Source organism: Leuciscus leuciscus (genome assembly GCF_965113295.1).
Source record: "Leuciscus leuciscus genome assembly, chromosome: 1".
In the NCBI taxonomy this organism is placed as follows: Eukaryota; Metazoa; Chordata; class Actinopteri; order Cypriniformes; family Leuciscidae; genus Leuciscus; species Leuciscus leuciscus.
Window position 1 is genome coordinate 79762451 of NC_138725.1, and position 15766 is coordinate 79778216.

The window sequence follows — 15766 nt, forward strand, 5'->3', positions numbered from 1 at the left end:
AATCACTTGCATATGCTGATAGCGTGGTTTGTTGGTACATGCTGGCTACGTTTTTTGAATGCGTGATTTACCAAAATGAGTGCTGAACTGAAGTTGCACATTGTAGTTCCCGCTCTGTTAGGCCTAAATTAATCCTAAAAATTAATTTAAACAATGTAATAATTTAAGGCAGAAACGGTGAGCTCATTGAAGTAATGAATTCTTGTTTGTTAACAAATGATAACATATGACATATAGAAAATTGTAGCATTGGTGCATGTTGATTCAGAGTCTGCATCATCTGAAGTCCTGGCAGGACATGTTTGATATTTAAGATTTGGTATTGTGTGGGCAATACAAATAATTGTAATGACACCACACAATTGAGGATGTTTTGGACGAAAAGTCAGTTGCAAGAAGCCTCGAATCGTGCCACACACCCCAGATCGTTGGGGGTTGCAAATCGGGCCTAAATCAGGCTTAAAATCTTCAAGTGTGTGGCCAGCCTTAGGTAAAATGCTGCAGGTTGTATCTGGATATGCCCTGTTATAATTGCCTCTGTTAATCACTAGAAATCACTCTGTTTTCACCACAACGATATGCTTACAACAGAGAAGTTTTTTCTTTGAGTTTTCTGCATACAGGCGACACCATTGTCAAAACGATCCCCATTCACATGAATTGATTAAAAACGCTGTATTCTGCTGCCAGACCACTAGATGGCGATGAAACACTATAGACTGAACACGTAATACGCATGTGCATGACGTCATCGTCTTCAGAGATTCACGTTTATGTTGTTTACACAGAGGCCGTTTTCAAAAACTGGCACTTTGAAACCAGTTTTCAAGATTTCGCGTTTTTAGGCACCCGAAACGCCGTTGTCAGGCCAAAACGCATAAAAAGTTTTTTAGTTGAAAACGGTGTCGTGTAAACAGCCTCTAAATAACTGGATAACACTGGATTTACCCCTTGCTTTCCTTAGCCATGTGGCACATATCGCTGATGTTCATCAACCCGGTGTATTCGATAGAGAAAAAAAGCCTAATGACTTTAGAAAGTGCCCTGTTAAATTGGACTGCGAGTGGTCTGTAAATAATACATAGAGTTTAGCGCTGAGGCAAAGTATGTGTGAGTGGCTAAATGTTTAGAATTCGCCCCAAAGTGTTTATTCATAATATCTACTTCATGGTTTTACTATCTGTCCTCAGACATGCAGACAAGAACTGAATAAAGCTAATAGTGTTTATGAAAGCTAAGTGTTTTGGAGCCCAATGCTCCAAGTGTGGCCAAGGTTTATTTTTCTGAGGAGGAATAAGAGTGGCTGACTCCAGCACAGTGATAAACAGGATAAATTGGAAGCAGACCCTGATGTAGTTGCTTGTTGGCCTAGGGGGATCTCGAACCACCCAGACCAGACCTTTGAATCACTTGTTTATGGGTGATAGTCGGTCAGATTAAGTCCTTGCTGGTAATAGATCAAAATCATCTATTTCTAGTTACCCTTGTTGGAAGAAGCACCACTGAAGGTGAACCTGAGAGTTTTGTTTGAAGACGGGAACACACTCATCTTCAGTATGAAGGTCAGAAGATGAATGCTGATCCAGCATTGCTAACAGGACTGTGGAAGACACTTGTGAGGTGCTTCTGGTGTTCGGCCAGCCTCTCAGCACACGGTTCAGTGGTTGGAAGAGTGTTGGGACTTAATGACTCAAGTTTTATGTAAGCGCTTCTTGAATGGAAAACAGCAAAAGCCCTTCAGGAGGCATTTAATTAAAGCCATTGCCTCCTTCCCTCTCCTATCTATGCATGAGGGGAAAACATGACATCACACAGGCGGAAAAGAAGAGAATGAGTAAGGGCAAATGAACGGAAATGGTCTATAGACGTAACTGAGTGCTGGTGGGGGTCAATTGACCTATTTGACCTCTGGAAACACAAGGTCAGAATGGGGCTGCCTCCTGCTTGACCTTTAAGCCCAAACTGTCAGTTAAGACGTCTCTGCCAGAAGAGAGAGAGGGCCATGAGAGAGGTCCAGAGATTGTATTGTTTACCTTCTACCATGACTTTGCCTCTTTCTTTCATACTAAACACACTTGGGACCAACACAATTAGTCCTACAGAAGACTCTTCATTTGGCTCCTAGTCTTATCACACTAAAAAGGGTAACTAGATTTTGGCATTTCCTGAAGCAAATGTGAGTAGTGCTAAACTCGCCTCCATAATGCTTTGGTATTATGGGTATAATAGGTGGTTGTATGTGGTTGCCATGACATTTCTATGCAGTTATTAAGGTGTCGTGAGTGGCTGAGTGTTGCTATGCAGTCGCTATGGTGTTCTGGGTGGTCAAAAGAGACCCCTGTTTATATGTCTCTGGTCCCTTCTTTAATTTTTAAGTCTATGGGATGCTTTTCACCCATTATCATATGCCAGGTTAAAAAACTTAAGCATTTGCATGTTTCGCATCAACAAGCCGTATCATTGTGCCGTTCATGTTTGTAGTGGGATAAGCTTTAGGCTAATGCTTGGGGTCAAGGTTTAACCGTATGCATGACCGGTAATAATAATGGAGCTTTCCTTAGCAACTGTTATAGAGAAATGGCCTTTCTGAGAAGGCACTTTAATTTTCTTGCTTAGACACTGAATGCATCATCACAGTTAGTTAGTCTCACTGGGGTTCTGGGGGAATTTAATTGGTTTATTGGGATTGAATAGGTCTAGATATGCTTCATGATGCATATCCTTATAGGAGACCCCATTCTGTGAACCTTTAAAACCTTCCCTGTAATTGTTGCTACCGTATGACACGGGCAGTCAAACATTTTGCCTTCTTTGTCACGAGAACACAAGAATCAGTCCTGAAGAACTCTGAACCATCTGCCTGAGTGACTAAACCTCTTTACCTGCTGTGCTGTTGTGTGGGTGTGTTTGTCAAAGAAAACAGCCAACCATTTACCAGTGTTTACACACACTTGCCCCGCCCTTCAGTGTTCTCATTTCCCACCACTCTGTCTCTTTCAACAGTCCTGCTGTCATCTTTAACTTTCTCTCGCTTCCATAATACCCTCTTCAAAGTTATTCCCTTCTCTGGTGTCTCTACAATGTCAGATGGGCACTGAAAACCCAAATCCGCTACATTTCAACACCGTTTCATATCCCCTCACCTACCGTCGGGCCAGTCCATCAACACAGGAGCACGTCTGCTTATGCTGTCCCTCTTGACCTCGTTCCCCTGGACCTCAGCGCCATCGGCCCGGAGAACTCGGATCAGCAGTATTCCCCTGGACCTGAAAGCATTCGCTTCACACCATGAGGCCAGAAACAGCAGCGTAACCCTCCTGGTCTGCTTTAAACCACAATGGGAACCATGTGCTCACGTTTTGTGAGATTGGAGCCCACCATGGAAGAAGCTGTTTCTAATCCCAGTAAAACAGCATGGCATGACGGCTTGTGCGTCCAGTGAAGACCTGCAAGATGCCTTTGTTTTTATCATCTATGTGAAGAAAGTCGGTTCTGGACATGTTATGTAACCACATCATGTCCCATTCTGAAGTATGACCAAATAATGACTCTAATCTTGGATCAAAATATATATTCCCTGTACAATATGATCTTTCAAGTCAAGTCAAGTCAAGTCCCCTTTATTTATACAGCGCTTTTTACAACACAGAGTGTTTCAAGGCAGCTTTACAGAGATAACAGGAAAATAATGCAACAAAGTTTGTTTCCAGAAGAGAATAGCATCACAGTCCAGCTTAAGTAAGTTCAGTGACGGTTCATTTTTGTTGTAAAAAAGTTGTCAATTTAGTTCATTTATAGGACAAAAAATATAAAGTGTCATAAAAGACATCCATATGAATTTGAATTCTTCATATTGAAATCTTCAGAAGACATACAAAAACTATGTGTGAGAAACTGACTATTCAGTTAAATTCATTAGTCATTAATATTCATTAATTTAAAAATCGATGAATATATCCGAATAATCGAGACACATCACGCCAGGTCTGACATCACAGACCCCTAACCTCATTGGGATAGTATGCAGTGGAATGTTTTGAGTGAACGAGATTTGAGAGTATGGCAAAGGTTCAGCTAACCCTTTAATGGCTGGGTATTGATGGTTGATGATAATGAAAGCACTGACTTTGGGAAAACTGTTGACCTGAAATATTGCTCCATGTCTGATAGGGGATTACATCTCTCTGTTGAACTTAGCATCTCTCTCTTGTCTTCTCCTGTAGTCTGTCAGTCTGAAAGATTGCTCTCCTGCTTCTATGTTGTTTAATGTTTGTGTTTTAGCATACAGTCATCTGAAAACGATAGAAGCATGTAAGAGATTACCAGCGGGGTGTACGACATCCAGCCAACAGGAAACACACTCCAGATGAGGAGTCTGTACTGGCTTAGTGTTTTTTTGTGGACCAGAACAAACTGTGTGGCCAAAGTAGTAGTATAACTCAGAAAATAAAATTGTAAAAATGTTTTGTTACTGGTTACAACATTATAAGACCACAGACAGGTCCTGTGTGGACGTGACGAAGATACGTCTGTATAGATGCTGGTCTTAAAGTTCCCCTGTAGTCAATCATTTTATCCCTTAAAACTCATCTTTGATCACCAAAATTACAAAAAAATTCTTCATGCCTTAAAATATCTTGAATGTAACTCGACACCCTTGCCTTGTTTAGAGCCCCGCCTCCACTCACTCACTCAGCTCAGAGATCCACTGGTTGACGATCACACGTTGATCTGATTGGTTACAAGGTAGTTTGTGACGTCAGAAACACCAGCGATTTCAAAGCGTGTTTTTGAGACTGTCTTTGGTTCACTGCAGTTTTAAGGAGGAAATACTCAGCAATGCTGTCGACTTATGAATTTACACATGGCTTGTCTTAAAGCGTATTAAAAACACCACATAGACATATAAACTTAACAGTAAAAGCAGTTTTTTCACCACAGGGGGACTTTAATAACAACGTTTTGTCATTTGCTGAAGGTTTATTGAGTTTTGTTAGTGTTTTATATAGCAGAAAGTTGTGGTCCTGGATGCTGATTGGTCAATACAGTATTCCAGTATTTTGCCATTTCTGAAATACATAACTTAGACAGTTACGTCTGATAACAAATTACTCTAAACTGTAATGTGCATTTTCTGTAAAGCTGCTTTGAAATGATGTGTATTGTGAAAAGCGCTATACAAATAAATGTGAATTGAATTTAACTGAATTCCACCCGTAGAAGTCAATCTTAGTTTCCATGTCAGAGAGCGCCAGGATAGCATTTAATCAGTTTGTTTCATTAAATAAAGTTTGTGTCCTTCACACAATATTTAATCTTTACAATGCAATAGCCATTTTATAATGCCAAAGGCTAAAATGGCCTTTAGCAGTGGCTATATCCACAGCGTAGCACAAACTCACTCCCGTATGTTTCTCCCAGGGTTTGAGAGCTGGTGACGACAGGGCTTCTCCGCTTCTTTCACCTGAGGTTGGGAACAGAGAGGTGAACCGGCTCTTCTGTTCCGGCTCTCTGTCATTAACAGGGCTCTTATCATGGAGGCCGAGCTCTCGCTGTCACCCGCTGAGGGTCACACTGCACCTGTGACCGACCCATGACCCTCCGACCTTACTGTCACTCTGCTGTCACACGGCCTTTGATGTTGGTCCAGCCCTGGGAACTGCTCGAATGAACACTGGGCATTACCTAACCCGACTCGACTTGAGCTGAAATCACTCTTAAGGTCATTGCGCTCTGAATCCCAAATTCTCGTCCGAAACTTTCACACGTTAAAACATAAATACGACCATCACTTCCGGTTCACGGGGACTTTAGTAATGAAGTAAAACCTCTGACTAGCAACTTTGAGTTGTTCTTAGATTAGCATGTAAGTTGTAATTGGTTTGGATCGAACTGATGTTATGGTGTTCAGCCACAGGCTCTGACTGACACTCTTTATTGGTTGTTAATCAGAGAGTTTAATGAAGTCTCCTGTAGGTCTGCCGTGTGGTTCCCAGTACCTGTGTGTGATTAGCATGTCCAGTTTAAACCGGCATGCAGGACAGAAGATGATTTATAACATCATCATCCTCCAAAGATCGTATCCTCGCTTAATTATTCACCACAGCACGCGCTGAACTAGTGCGATCACACTTACAGTGAGTGAAAGATCAATCATTCTGTGTATATCATGACCATGTCTATATTATGTTGTGTCTAATGGGAATTTGCAGCGTGCGTTTGTGGGAAGCTTTTACCTCAGTGAGAGTCGCTCACCACACACACCAGGGCTGCCAACTTTTGAGTTTAGCTTGGAGTGAGATTTTTTTTGTGGGGGATATGTAAAAACAAATATTGCGTCACAATAAGTGTAATTGTGATTGTCAAAACATTTGGTAACTAAATAGAATTTTATGAAGTTTAGTGACAACATGTTACAATGTTTACATTGTACAATGACTGGTAGGATACAGTTTTTATTATTGCTTGACAAAAATTTCTAAATTTCAATTCCATTCTTGTGATTTGATTCCGATTTTGATTCAATATTGACTACTTTGGATACATGTTTATTTTAAATTTTATTTAAAAAAATAATCTCACCTAATGCTGTAAACATAGAGGGCCCAATCTGCTGGTATTATTAAAGGTTAAAAATAACAAATGAAATTAAATATAATGCAGTCTTTGTTATAATAACAATTATTTAATGACATAAGTAAAAATATAATAAATATGTAATATAGTGCTTAGCAAAATCTCCTCTCTAGCTATTTTTTCTATTCAATTAATATGCTATGATCATTAAATGGCTTTCCTGAGGTAAATGTAACGTTATGTGACATAATTGTTCTCCTGCTATTATATATTGACCTCTTTCCGTGGTTGAAAAACACTAATTGGTCGATATTATGTATACTTTCGGTAAGTTGTAATGCATCTTTAAATAAAAGAGTAACAGATGATCGGTTCACGTGCACTTGAACTGAGGCGCTCAGCGATCTGTCACGTCACATTTACAAGCGCCAAACGTATTTTTGTCTGAATTTCGTAATAAAATTTACGGAATCTAAGAGCTGATAATTAGTTTAATATTAAAAGTACCTCTTTGCTCCGCAATTTTTCTGTGCGTGAGAAAATGGATGTGTGGCGTGAGAGCGTGTGAAAAGTGTCAATTGCGTGAGTCTCACGCTCAATGCGTGAGAGTTGGCAGCCCTGACACACACTTCTGTAGCGTTTCACAAAACTTGCTGAGAACTGACCGATCGAAATCAAAACCCTTCATATTCTCCTCCACTGCTCTGGGACAAAACCCCACATCTGATAATGCAGCAAATCTCATCCTGTTTACTCACAAGATCTGAATAATCAGTGGCTTATGGCTGATTCTCAGAGTTAAAACTGCTGTTAGATCAGTTCTCTAGCTCTCGTGTGCATGTTAGCGGTGCTCGCTAATGCTAACACTGACAGGCTGTTCAGAGAGGCAGCTAGGCCTGGATGTATTCAGACATGTCTTAAAATATATCGCTAATAAAAATATATTATATTGATGTAAGTTTGATTATTTTATTTCTTCATATATTTATTTGTCATTTCTTATGTTTTCAATGTAAATATATATTTATATTATCCAATTTACATTTTTAAAAATACATTTTGCATTCAACCAAAATGTATTTTACGTCTGGAAATGTATTTTCTCTTTTCTGGAGGTACATTTTCTAATATAGCATGGGTTAGCATCTGGTTTAGCATGGCAGGGTTAGCATCTGGGTTAGCATTAGAGTTGAGCCGGATACTCGGCTGAAACGAGTATCTGGTACGGATAAAGCACTTTTGTCGAGTACGAGTATTATACGAGTAATACGAGTCAATATCTGTGCTCGGATTTAAAAAAAGAAAGAAAGTTATGTTGAGATTAGGGCTGGGCGATATATCGATATAAAGAATATATATATATTTTACAGTTTTTTACGATTGCTATGACAGATTTTTCTATACTTTTAACAATTTTCCAAAACTCTTAACACAGTTAGCACTACATCCGTCTGTGTAAGCTATACTATTAACACATTTCTTGTTGCTTTAACACAAAATGCATGCAATTAACACAAATTTAAAATGCTTAAACTTCTTTTACACACAAGCTCAAACAAGAAAAAAACAATGGATTTTTACTGCCAAATTTACCAATGCTTTAACACTGTATGCCAGAACAGATAACACCATGTTCTAAACCTAACCTTACAGGCTAAAGTCAAGGTAAACAGCTGCTTATATTGTGAATTGAAACACAAATATATCCCCTGTATTTTATTCTATTCTTACTGAGAAACAGCTGATTGAATTATGCAAATAATTAGAAGATGACTCTTTTTTTTTTCTTCTTGTGCTTTTTCTGTTCGTATATTTTGTATTTTCACATTATTCCATTGCTAGTGAGAAACAGCTGATTGAAGTTATGCAAATATGGGACAATGTGGCATTCCACCATTCCCGTCTAGTCACAGCCTGGTTTGACGCCCATCAGAGGATGATGTCCATTTTCCTTGCCCCTTACTTCCCTTTCCTCAACCCCATTGAGGAGTTTTCTCAGCCTGGAGATGAAAGGTTTTTGACCATAGTCCACAGGACCAAATGTCCCTCCTGTATGCAAAAGATGTTGCATACCAAGACATCACAGCTGAACACTGCCAGGTGTGGATAAGGCATGTTACTGTAAACGATTCTTCCCAAGATGCCTTGCCAGGGAAGATATCAGGTGTGATGTGGATGAGAACATGTGGACAAATGCAGAAGACCGGGCAGATTAGAAGATGGCCTTTTCTGTTTGTATATTTTGTATTTTCACATACAGTAATACTGTAAATGGCAGCTATATTGCATATTTTTGTTATCTTGCAGAAATGTCCTGTCGCAAATAAAGCCGTTACTGCAGCAATTCTGTGTCTGTCTTCTTTTTTTTCATAAACCATACATTCTATAAAGCTACTCTAAGAAGGGTCATTTATTTTGTAGTATTGAATTTCTGCTGCAAAAAACAACAACAACAAAATGCATGCATTTACATTACAAACAAAACAAAAATGTAGAGCGACTTCAAAAAAATAAATAAACTGCAGTGCAAAACACAATCTATGATCAATACAATATACTGTCTGTTGTATAAGGGCAGACCTGACACATAAAATAATGCAGTTTCTGTAATTTCAGCTGATGATAGTGTTTTTTTTGTCATTGTGTTATGATTGACTAAATGTTCCTGTTGGAAGAGAACATGTGTTAGTGTTTTGAATAATTATTTGATTTTGAAACATGTTTGCAGTGTTTTGTTAGACATAGTGTATTGTGTTAGTGTATTATTGTATTTTGAAAATTAGTTTTGGAGTTTAGTTTACAATGTGTGATTTTGAGCATGAAATTAACCGTTTTGCCAATTGTGTGTTTTAGGTGTGTTGGTGCGTTAAGAGTTTAGGAAACTTGTTAAATGTATTGAAAAAACTGTCATAGCGATTGTAAAAAACTGTAAATGCGATATGGAATTAGCATATATCGCATATCGCATCGATATAGTTAAAATTTGCGCTTGTGATCCTTGCTCCAAGCCAGCTGACCCGGAGCTCTCTGCGCTGCTCCCCGCGCCCCCCCGCCCCTCCTTTTCCACTTTGCGTGCGTGTTTAGAGCATGTTATGTTATAACATGAAATAAAGTCTTTCACCTCAGAAAAACGGACTTTCTTGTCCTGTCAGCCGTTATACTGTAGTTTCCATATTAACCCCAAAATGCCACTATTTTTCTTTGTGTAATTGTTTTATATTTTTAAATGACTGTGGTGGCTCATACCAACATTGTATTAACAAAAACTATTTTGGGACTGCTATTTAATACCTTTAGCATAGGCCTAATGTTTATTAGTACTAGTCTTTAATATTCTTACAATTTATGTTAAGTAAAAGGGGACAGTACTTGTGTGTGTTTTAACAAATTTTGAAAAAAATAAAACATGAAAAAAAAAAATATCAGGATATATATATCGTATATCGAAATTCAGCCTAAATATATATCGGGATATGACTTTTGGTCCATATCACCCAGCCCTAGTTGAGATGAAAACTCTTGTTCATTACATTTTACTTCGTAATTGCAACCGCATGTGTTGTATTCATTGTTGCAAAACTTGTTCTGTAGTTCGTTTGTTATCGTGATCAAACCCATTGATCTGAAGCTCAATGCTGATGCTGTCATGTAAATAGTTTTCTAATCAGCAATAAATATAATTTCTGATCAACCCATGGGTTTGCTGTCTTCATACAGGTTTTTAGTGTAATCAACTAATTACAGTGCTGTAAACATCAAACTGAAGTTGCTATGTTGTGTTCAACCACAAGAGTGAATCTACATGATGGTTTGTGTGTGTGTGTGTGTGTGTGTGTGTGTGTGTGTGTGTGTGTGTGTGTGTGTGTGTGTGTGTGTGTGTGTGTGTGTGTGTATGTGTGTGTGTGTGTAATGAAAAGAGTTTTCCTGCCTTATGTTGGCTTCCTTATTCGACTACACTAATATTGTAGATGTATTAATGTGCAGCAGTTTTTAGTAAGACGAGCTGTTTTCTTCATGATCTCTGAACTGTGTTTTCTTCATGATCTCTGAACTGTGTTTTCTTCATGATCTCTGAACTGTGTTTTCTTCATGATCTCTGAACTGTGTTTTCTTCATGATCTCTCTGAACTGTAACGTACAGGAATGTGTGTGAAAGAGAGAGAGAGAGAGAGAGAGAGACTGGTGTCAGAACTATTCGTAGGTCACAACAGGAAAATGCATACGGTTCCCTTCAGGAACTATTTAATCAAAACATCTCAGAGTAATTAGCATATTTCACCAAAATATTGGCAGTAAATATGAGACTGTGAGTCGTAACACTGTCCGGCTGTATGGTTGCTAGTGAAGAGTGTGATAACATTCGTTCTACAGATGTGTGGGAAACTGAACACGAGCTGTTGTGCAATAGCTAAGACTGTTCTTGAGTCAGTTAAGCGGGAACCGCACGTGTCCAGACTAGCTTTTTAATATAGTGTGTATGCAATAGAATTAAATGTGCCACCAAACAAAGAACTGAGAATTTATTATTACAGGTTGAACCAGGTGAATCTGATATAAAAAAAGGTTATGTATTATTTAATTGTGAACACCTGATGTCCTGAAAGCACTTCCTCTTGTTGTAAGTGTGAAGCCTGACCTGTGTGTGTGTCAGATCACAGTATTAGTCTGATGATGAAGCACTATAAGACTGAAGATGAGTGTGTGGTAGCACTGCTGAGGGTCTCGCTGTAGAGAGCAGTGTGTGTGAGAGTGTGTGTGTGACTCAGGGCAGACTGCCAGCAGACAGACGGATGAGCTGATGGAGTGATAAGCTCTGGCCCCAGGCACACACACACACACACACACACACACACAGGCAGGCAGGTTTGAGCTTCAGGCACGAGGCCCAGACAGGTAGAGGTGGAACGTGACTCCTCACACACACACACACACACACCAGAACTCGACCCGCCACCCGCTCCTCTCGCCGTCTCCACAGAGACTCCAGCACTGAGGAACAACACTGATGTCATGCTGGGGGTGTGTGTGTGTGTGTGTATAACCGCAAACATGAGTGAAGTCATGACGGTGACGACATCGGGAACGAGGAGCTTCACGACACACTCGCTCTGACACACCAGCATCAGGGGTCATCAGGGGTCATCAGGGGTCACAGGTCAACACCGTCATGTTGTCTTTTTTAAATTCAGCTATCTAGATTTTTGCCATTTGGTTAATCCGCTGTTCTACTAGAGAAGTAGTGCTGGAGGCTCACGTTCTGGACCAAGCTCAGCTCTAGAGACCTTTCCTTCGGATCACAAGAAAGCAGAACCGTCTTCACACTCGTTTAATCAGTCTAAACGTCTTCTGTCCATCATCTCTCCTCAATAATAGAGACATAACATGTGCAGAGCGAGAGGATCTGGACTCACACATGCATCTCAGTTCTGTCTGTTTTGTTATTATGAAGATGTTTTATTAATATCTGAGACTCTCAAACTGACCTGAATATGTTTTTTTGTTTGTTTCCACAGTACTATCTGCAGACCGGTGGATGAGTGTGATGGGAACACAGGGGATTCTGGGATTGGACAGATATATATTTGGAGATATGTGGATTTAAGACATTGGTCTGCTGTTTTACCCTGACCTGGACTGTTCTCTACTGTATCATGGGTCAGGACACTGCTCCAGTGCTGGACTGTTCGGTCAGGACACTGCTCCAGTGCAGGACTGTTCTCCACTGTATCATGGGTCAGGACACTGCTCCAGTGCTGGACTGTTCGGTCAGGACACTGCTCCAGTGCTGGACTGTTCTCCACTGTATCATGGGTCAGGACACTGCTCCAGTGCTGGACTGTTCTCCACTGTATCGTGGGTCAGGACACTGCTCCAGTGCTGGACTGTTCTCCACTGTATCATGGGTCAGGACACTGCTCCAGTGCTGGACTGTTCTCCACTGTATCATGGGTCAGGACACTGCTCCAGTGCTGGACTGTTCTCTACTGTATCATGGGTCAGGACACTGCTCCAGTTCACTGCTCCAGTGCTGGACTGTTCTCTACTGTATGTGCTGGACTGTTCTCCACTGTATCATGGGTCAGGACACTGCTCCAGTGCTGGACTGTTCTCTACTGTATCATGGGTCAGGACACTGCTCCAGTTCACTGCTCCAGTGCTGGACTGTTCTCTACTGTATGTGCTGGACTGTTCTCCACTGTATCATGGGTCAGGACACTGCTCCAGTGCTGGACTGTTCTCTACTGTATCATGGGTCAGGACACTGCTCCAGTGCTGGACTGTTTTCTACTGTATCGTGGGTCAGGACACTGCTCCAGTTCACTGCTCCAGTGCTGGACTGTTCTCTACTGTATCATGGGTCAGGACACTGCTCCAGTGATGCTAACATGCACTATATAATCACAGCTATGATGCTGAAAATCCTGTTGATCATATCTCTCATATATAACCCTACTATTGGGGTCAGTAAGAATGTTTATTTTGGTTTTGGGGGGAAATAAATCAAAGAAATCAATACTTTTATTCATCAAGGATGAATTCAATTGATCAAAAGTTACAGTAAATACATTTATAATGTTACAAAAGATTCTATTTTAATTAAATGCTGTTCTTTTGAACTTTATATATTTATCAAAGAATCCTGAAAAAAAAAAAAACTGTTTTCAACATTGATAATAATATTAATGAATGTTTGATCATCAAATCATCATATTAGAGTGATTTCTGAAGGATCATGTGACACTGAAGACTGGAGTAATGATGCTGAACATTCAGCTTTGATCACTGGAAAAAATTACACTTTAAAATAAATTGTAATAATATTACTAATTTTGTTTGTTTGTTTGTTTGTTTGTTTGTTTGTATTTTTAATTGAACGATTAAATTCAACTACATTTTGATTCTCTACAAGAAGGTCATGGGCTTTCAATGACCACAGAGAGTCAGGACCTCGGTTTAATGTCTCCAAAGGACAGTGTATATTTATTGACTATCCCTGAATTATTTTAAACATGCAAATTGTTGTTAGTGCATTTAATTAGCATTCCAAGAGCATTTTTGGTCTCATCTCATAAAATTTCAACATGACATCATGACTTTGCGTAAACATACTACGTTATTTATACGCATTTTGAGCTATCCGCGTGTATGTCCACGCCGAAACGAACCGTCATCTTCCGCGTGTATGTCTACGCCGTTAAACGTCAGAGTGATTCCGCGTGTATGTGTATGCCGTTAAATGTCCGAGCGAAACTGAGCAAAATGTATATCTACATCTGGGGAGCAATATTTTTTTTCCTAGGATGGTAGGGGAACACTCATAAATGGTATTAACCCCAGTGACGGGTAGGTTTAGGGACGCGGTTGGGGTAGGTCATATATATTTATATATACAGTAATGTAACGTTAAGTCACCGGCGTTGATAAACACGCTGAAAATCGATTATGCGTGTTGATAACACGCCAAAAATGGAAATACGAATTGGCGTGTCATACATACGCCATTTCATGAGATCAGTCTGTAAAATTTACAGTGTTTCAACTGACAAGATTAACACTGATTTTGATGCGCATACGATGAATTTTTGAGATGTAAAGTGTGCACAACAACACCGACAACACAAGGAAAAGATGACACAATTAATGACAGTTAGTCTTCACATGTGCAAAGGCCAGTGAGCTTCTGTGTTGTAGTGTGAGCAGGGCCTGAACGTGTCCTCAGGCTTCGTTGGAAGCTCTTGAAACGGCCACTTCAGAGGTACATGTCTGCCCATCCTTGCACTCTCTCATTTCTCAGAACCCGGCGCCTGTCAGCTAATGTGAGTTGCATGACTCAGAATTTCTGATTAATGGCATGTTTGCGTAGATACATCAAAACCAGAAACAAATGGAAGAGCCGTTGATGTCACAGAATCAAATAAAGACATCTAAAGCTGTTTCCAGGGGCTGAAAGGTAACGGCAGTGCGTGTACGTATGTGGACGCACGTTTGTTTAGAGAACGGCTCACATTCGGCACTCTGACCTTTGAATCGTGCCCGCTGTAGATGGCAGAGAGAAGCCTGTCTCCTCTCCTCACCCACAGCCCAACTCCCTTCAGTGGAAAAGATTACGTCCGTGGCATAACATGTGGTTGCACTTAAGCGTGCAGAAAGAGCAGGACTTGAGAAACGAAGGCTGGTAGGGACGTGATGTTAAAGGCCTGATTCTGGGGCGGCTCCAGGGCTGTTTGTGGCACTCTGTGGACTCTTGTAAACCGCACCGCTAGGTGTGTGAGGTACAGATCTGCCCTGCCAGCCTCACAGTGCCAGGGAAACGAGAACAGGACCAGAACAGTCTGTTCAATGCAACAGATAGTGGCCGACAACAGGACAGAATCAAACATGCTAGCAGCAGAACATGGACAGAATCAGACATGCTAACAGCAGAACATGGACAGAATCAAACATGCTAACAGCAGAACATGGACATAATCAGACATGCTAACAGCAGAACATGGACAGAATCAAACATGCTAACAGCAGAACATGGACATAATCAGACATGCTAACAGCAGAACATGGACAGAATCAGACATGCGAACAGCAGAACATGGACAGAATCAGACATGCTAACAGCAGAACATGGACAGAATCAGACATGCGAACAGCAGAACATGGACAGAATCAGACATGCGAACAGCAGAACATGGACAGAATCAGACATGCTAACAGCAGAACATGGACAGAATCAGACATGCGAACAGCAGAACATGGACAGAATCAGACATGCTAACAGCAGAACATGGACAGAATCAAACATGCTAACAGCAGAACATGGACAGAATCAGACATGCTAACAGCAGAACATGGACAGAATCAGAAATGCTAACAGCAGAACATGGACAGAATCAGACATGCTAACAGCAGAACATGGACAGAATGTGACATGCTAACAGCAGAACATGGACAGAATCAGACATGCTAACAGCAGAACATGGACAAAATCAAACATGCTAACAGCAGAACATACAACAATGCTTCACTCATGATTTGCCGTGACATTAATGATGCTTCAAAATCTGTCGAGGTGGAGTGTAAATTTGGTCATTTTAGGTTTCAAAAGGGTGCTCATGTTCACTTCTTTGGGGTCACTATGATCCCTCGATGCGCACTTCTGACAACCCATGGCCAACTTCTGCCCGATATTCAACGG

General features: G+C 40.4%; 1 protein-coding gene across 7 annotated transcripts; it reads left to right on the plus strand.

Moving 5' to 3' along the window:
* Positions 1 to 12158: 12158 nt before the first annotated feature.
* Positions 12159 to 13404, plus strand: LOC309511881 (uncharacterized protein; the record flags this gene model as incomplete). Of its 7 annotated transcripts, none has more annotated exons than XM_082187254.1 (4): positions 12159 to 12253; positions 12286 to 12308; positions 12341 to 12836; positions 12896 to 13404. In XM_082187254.1, the coding sequence occupies 4 exons, from the start codon at positions 12228 to 12230 to the stop codon at positions 13074 to 13076; spliced, it is 726 nt and encodes a 241-aa protein (XP_082043380.1). In that variant the 3' UTR covers positions 13077 to 13404. The 7 variants fall into 7 exon arrangements, with proteins under 7 accessions (XP_082043380.1, XP_082043379.1, XP_082043383.1 ...); XM_082187259.1 differs by having other exon boundaries at positions 12228 to 12308; positions 12341 to 12697; positions 12765 to 12836; XM_082187253.1 differs by lacking the exon at positions 12286 to 12308 and having other exon boundaries at positions 12161 to 12263; positions 12328 to 12836.
* Between the last annotated feature and the right edge of the window lie 2362 nt (positions 13405 to 15766).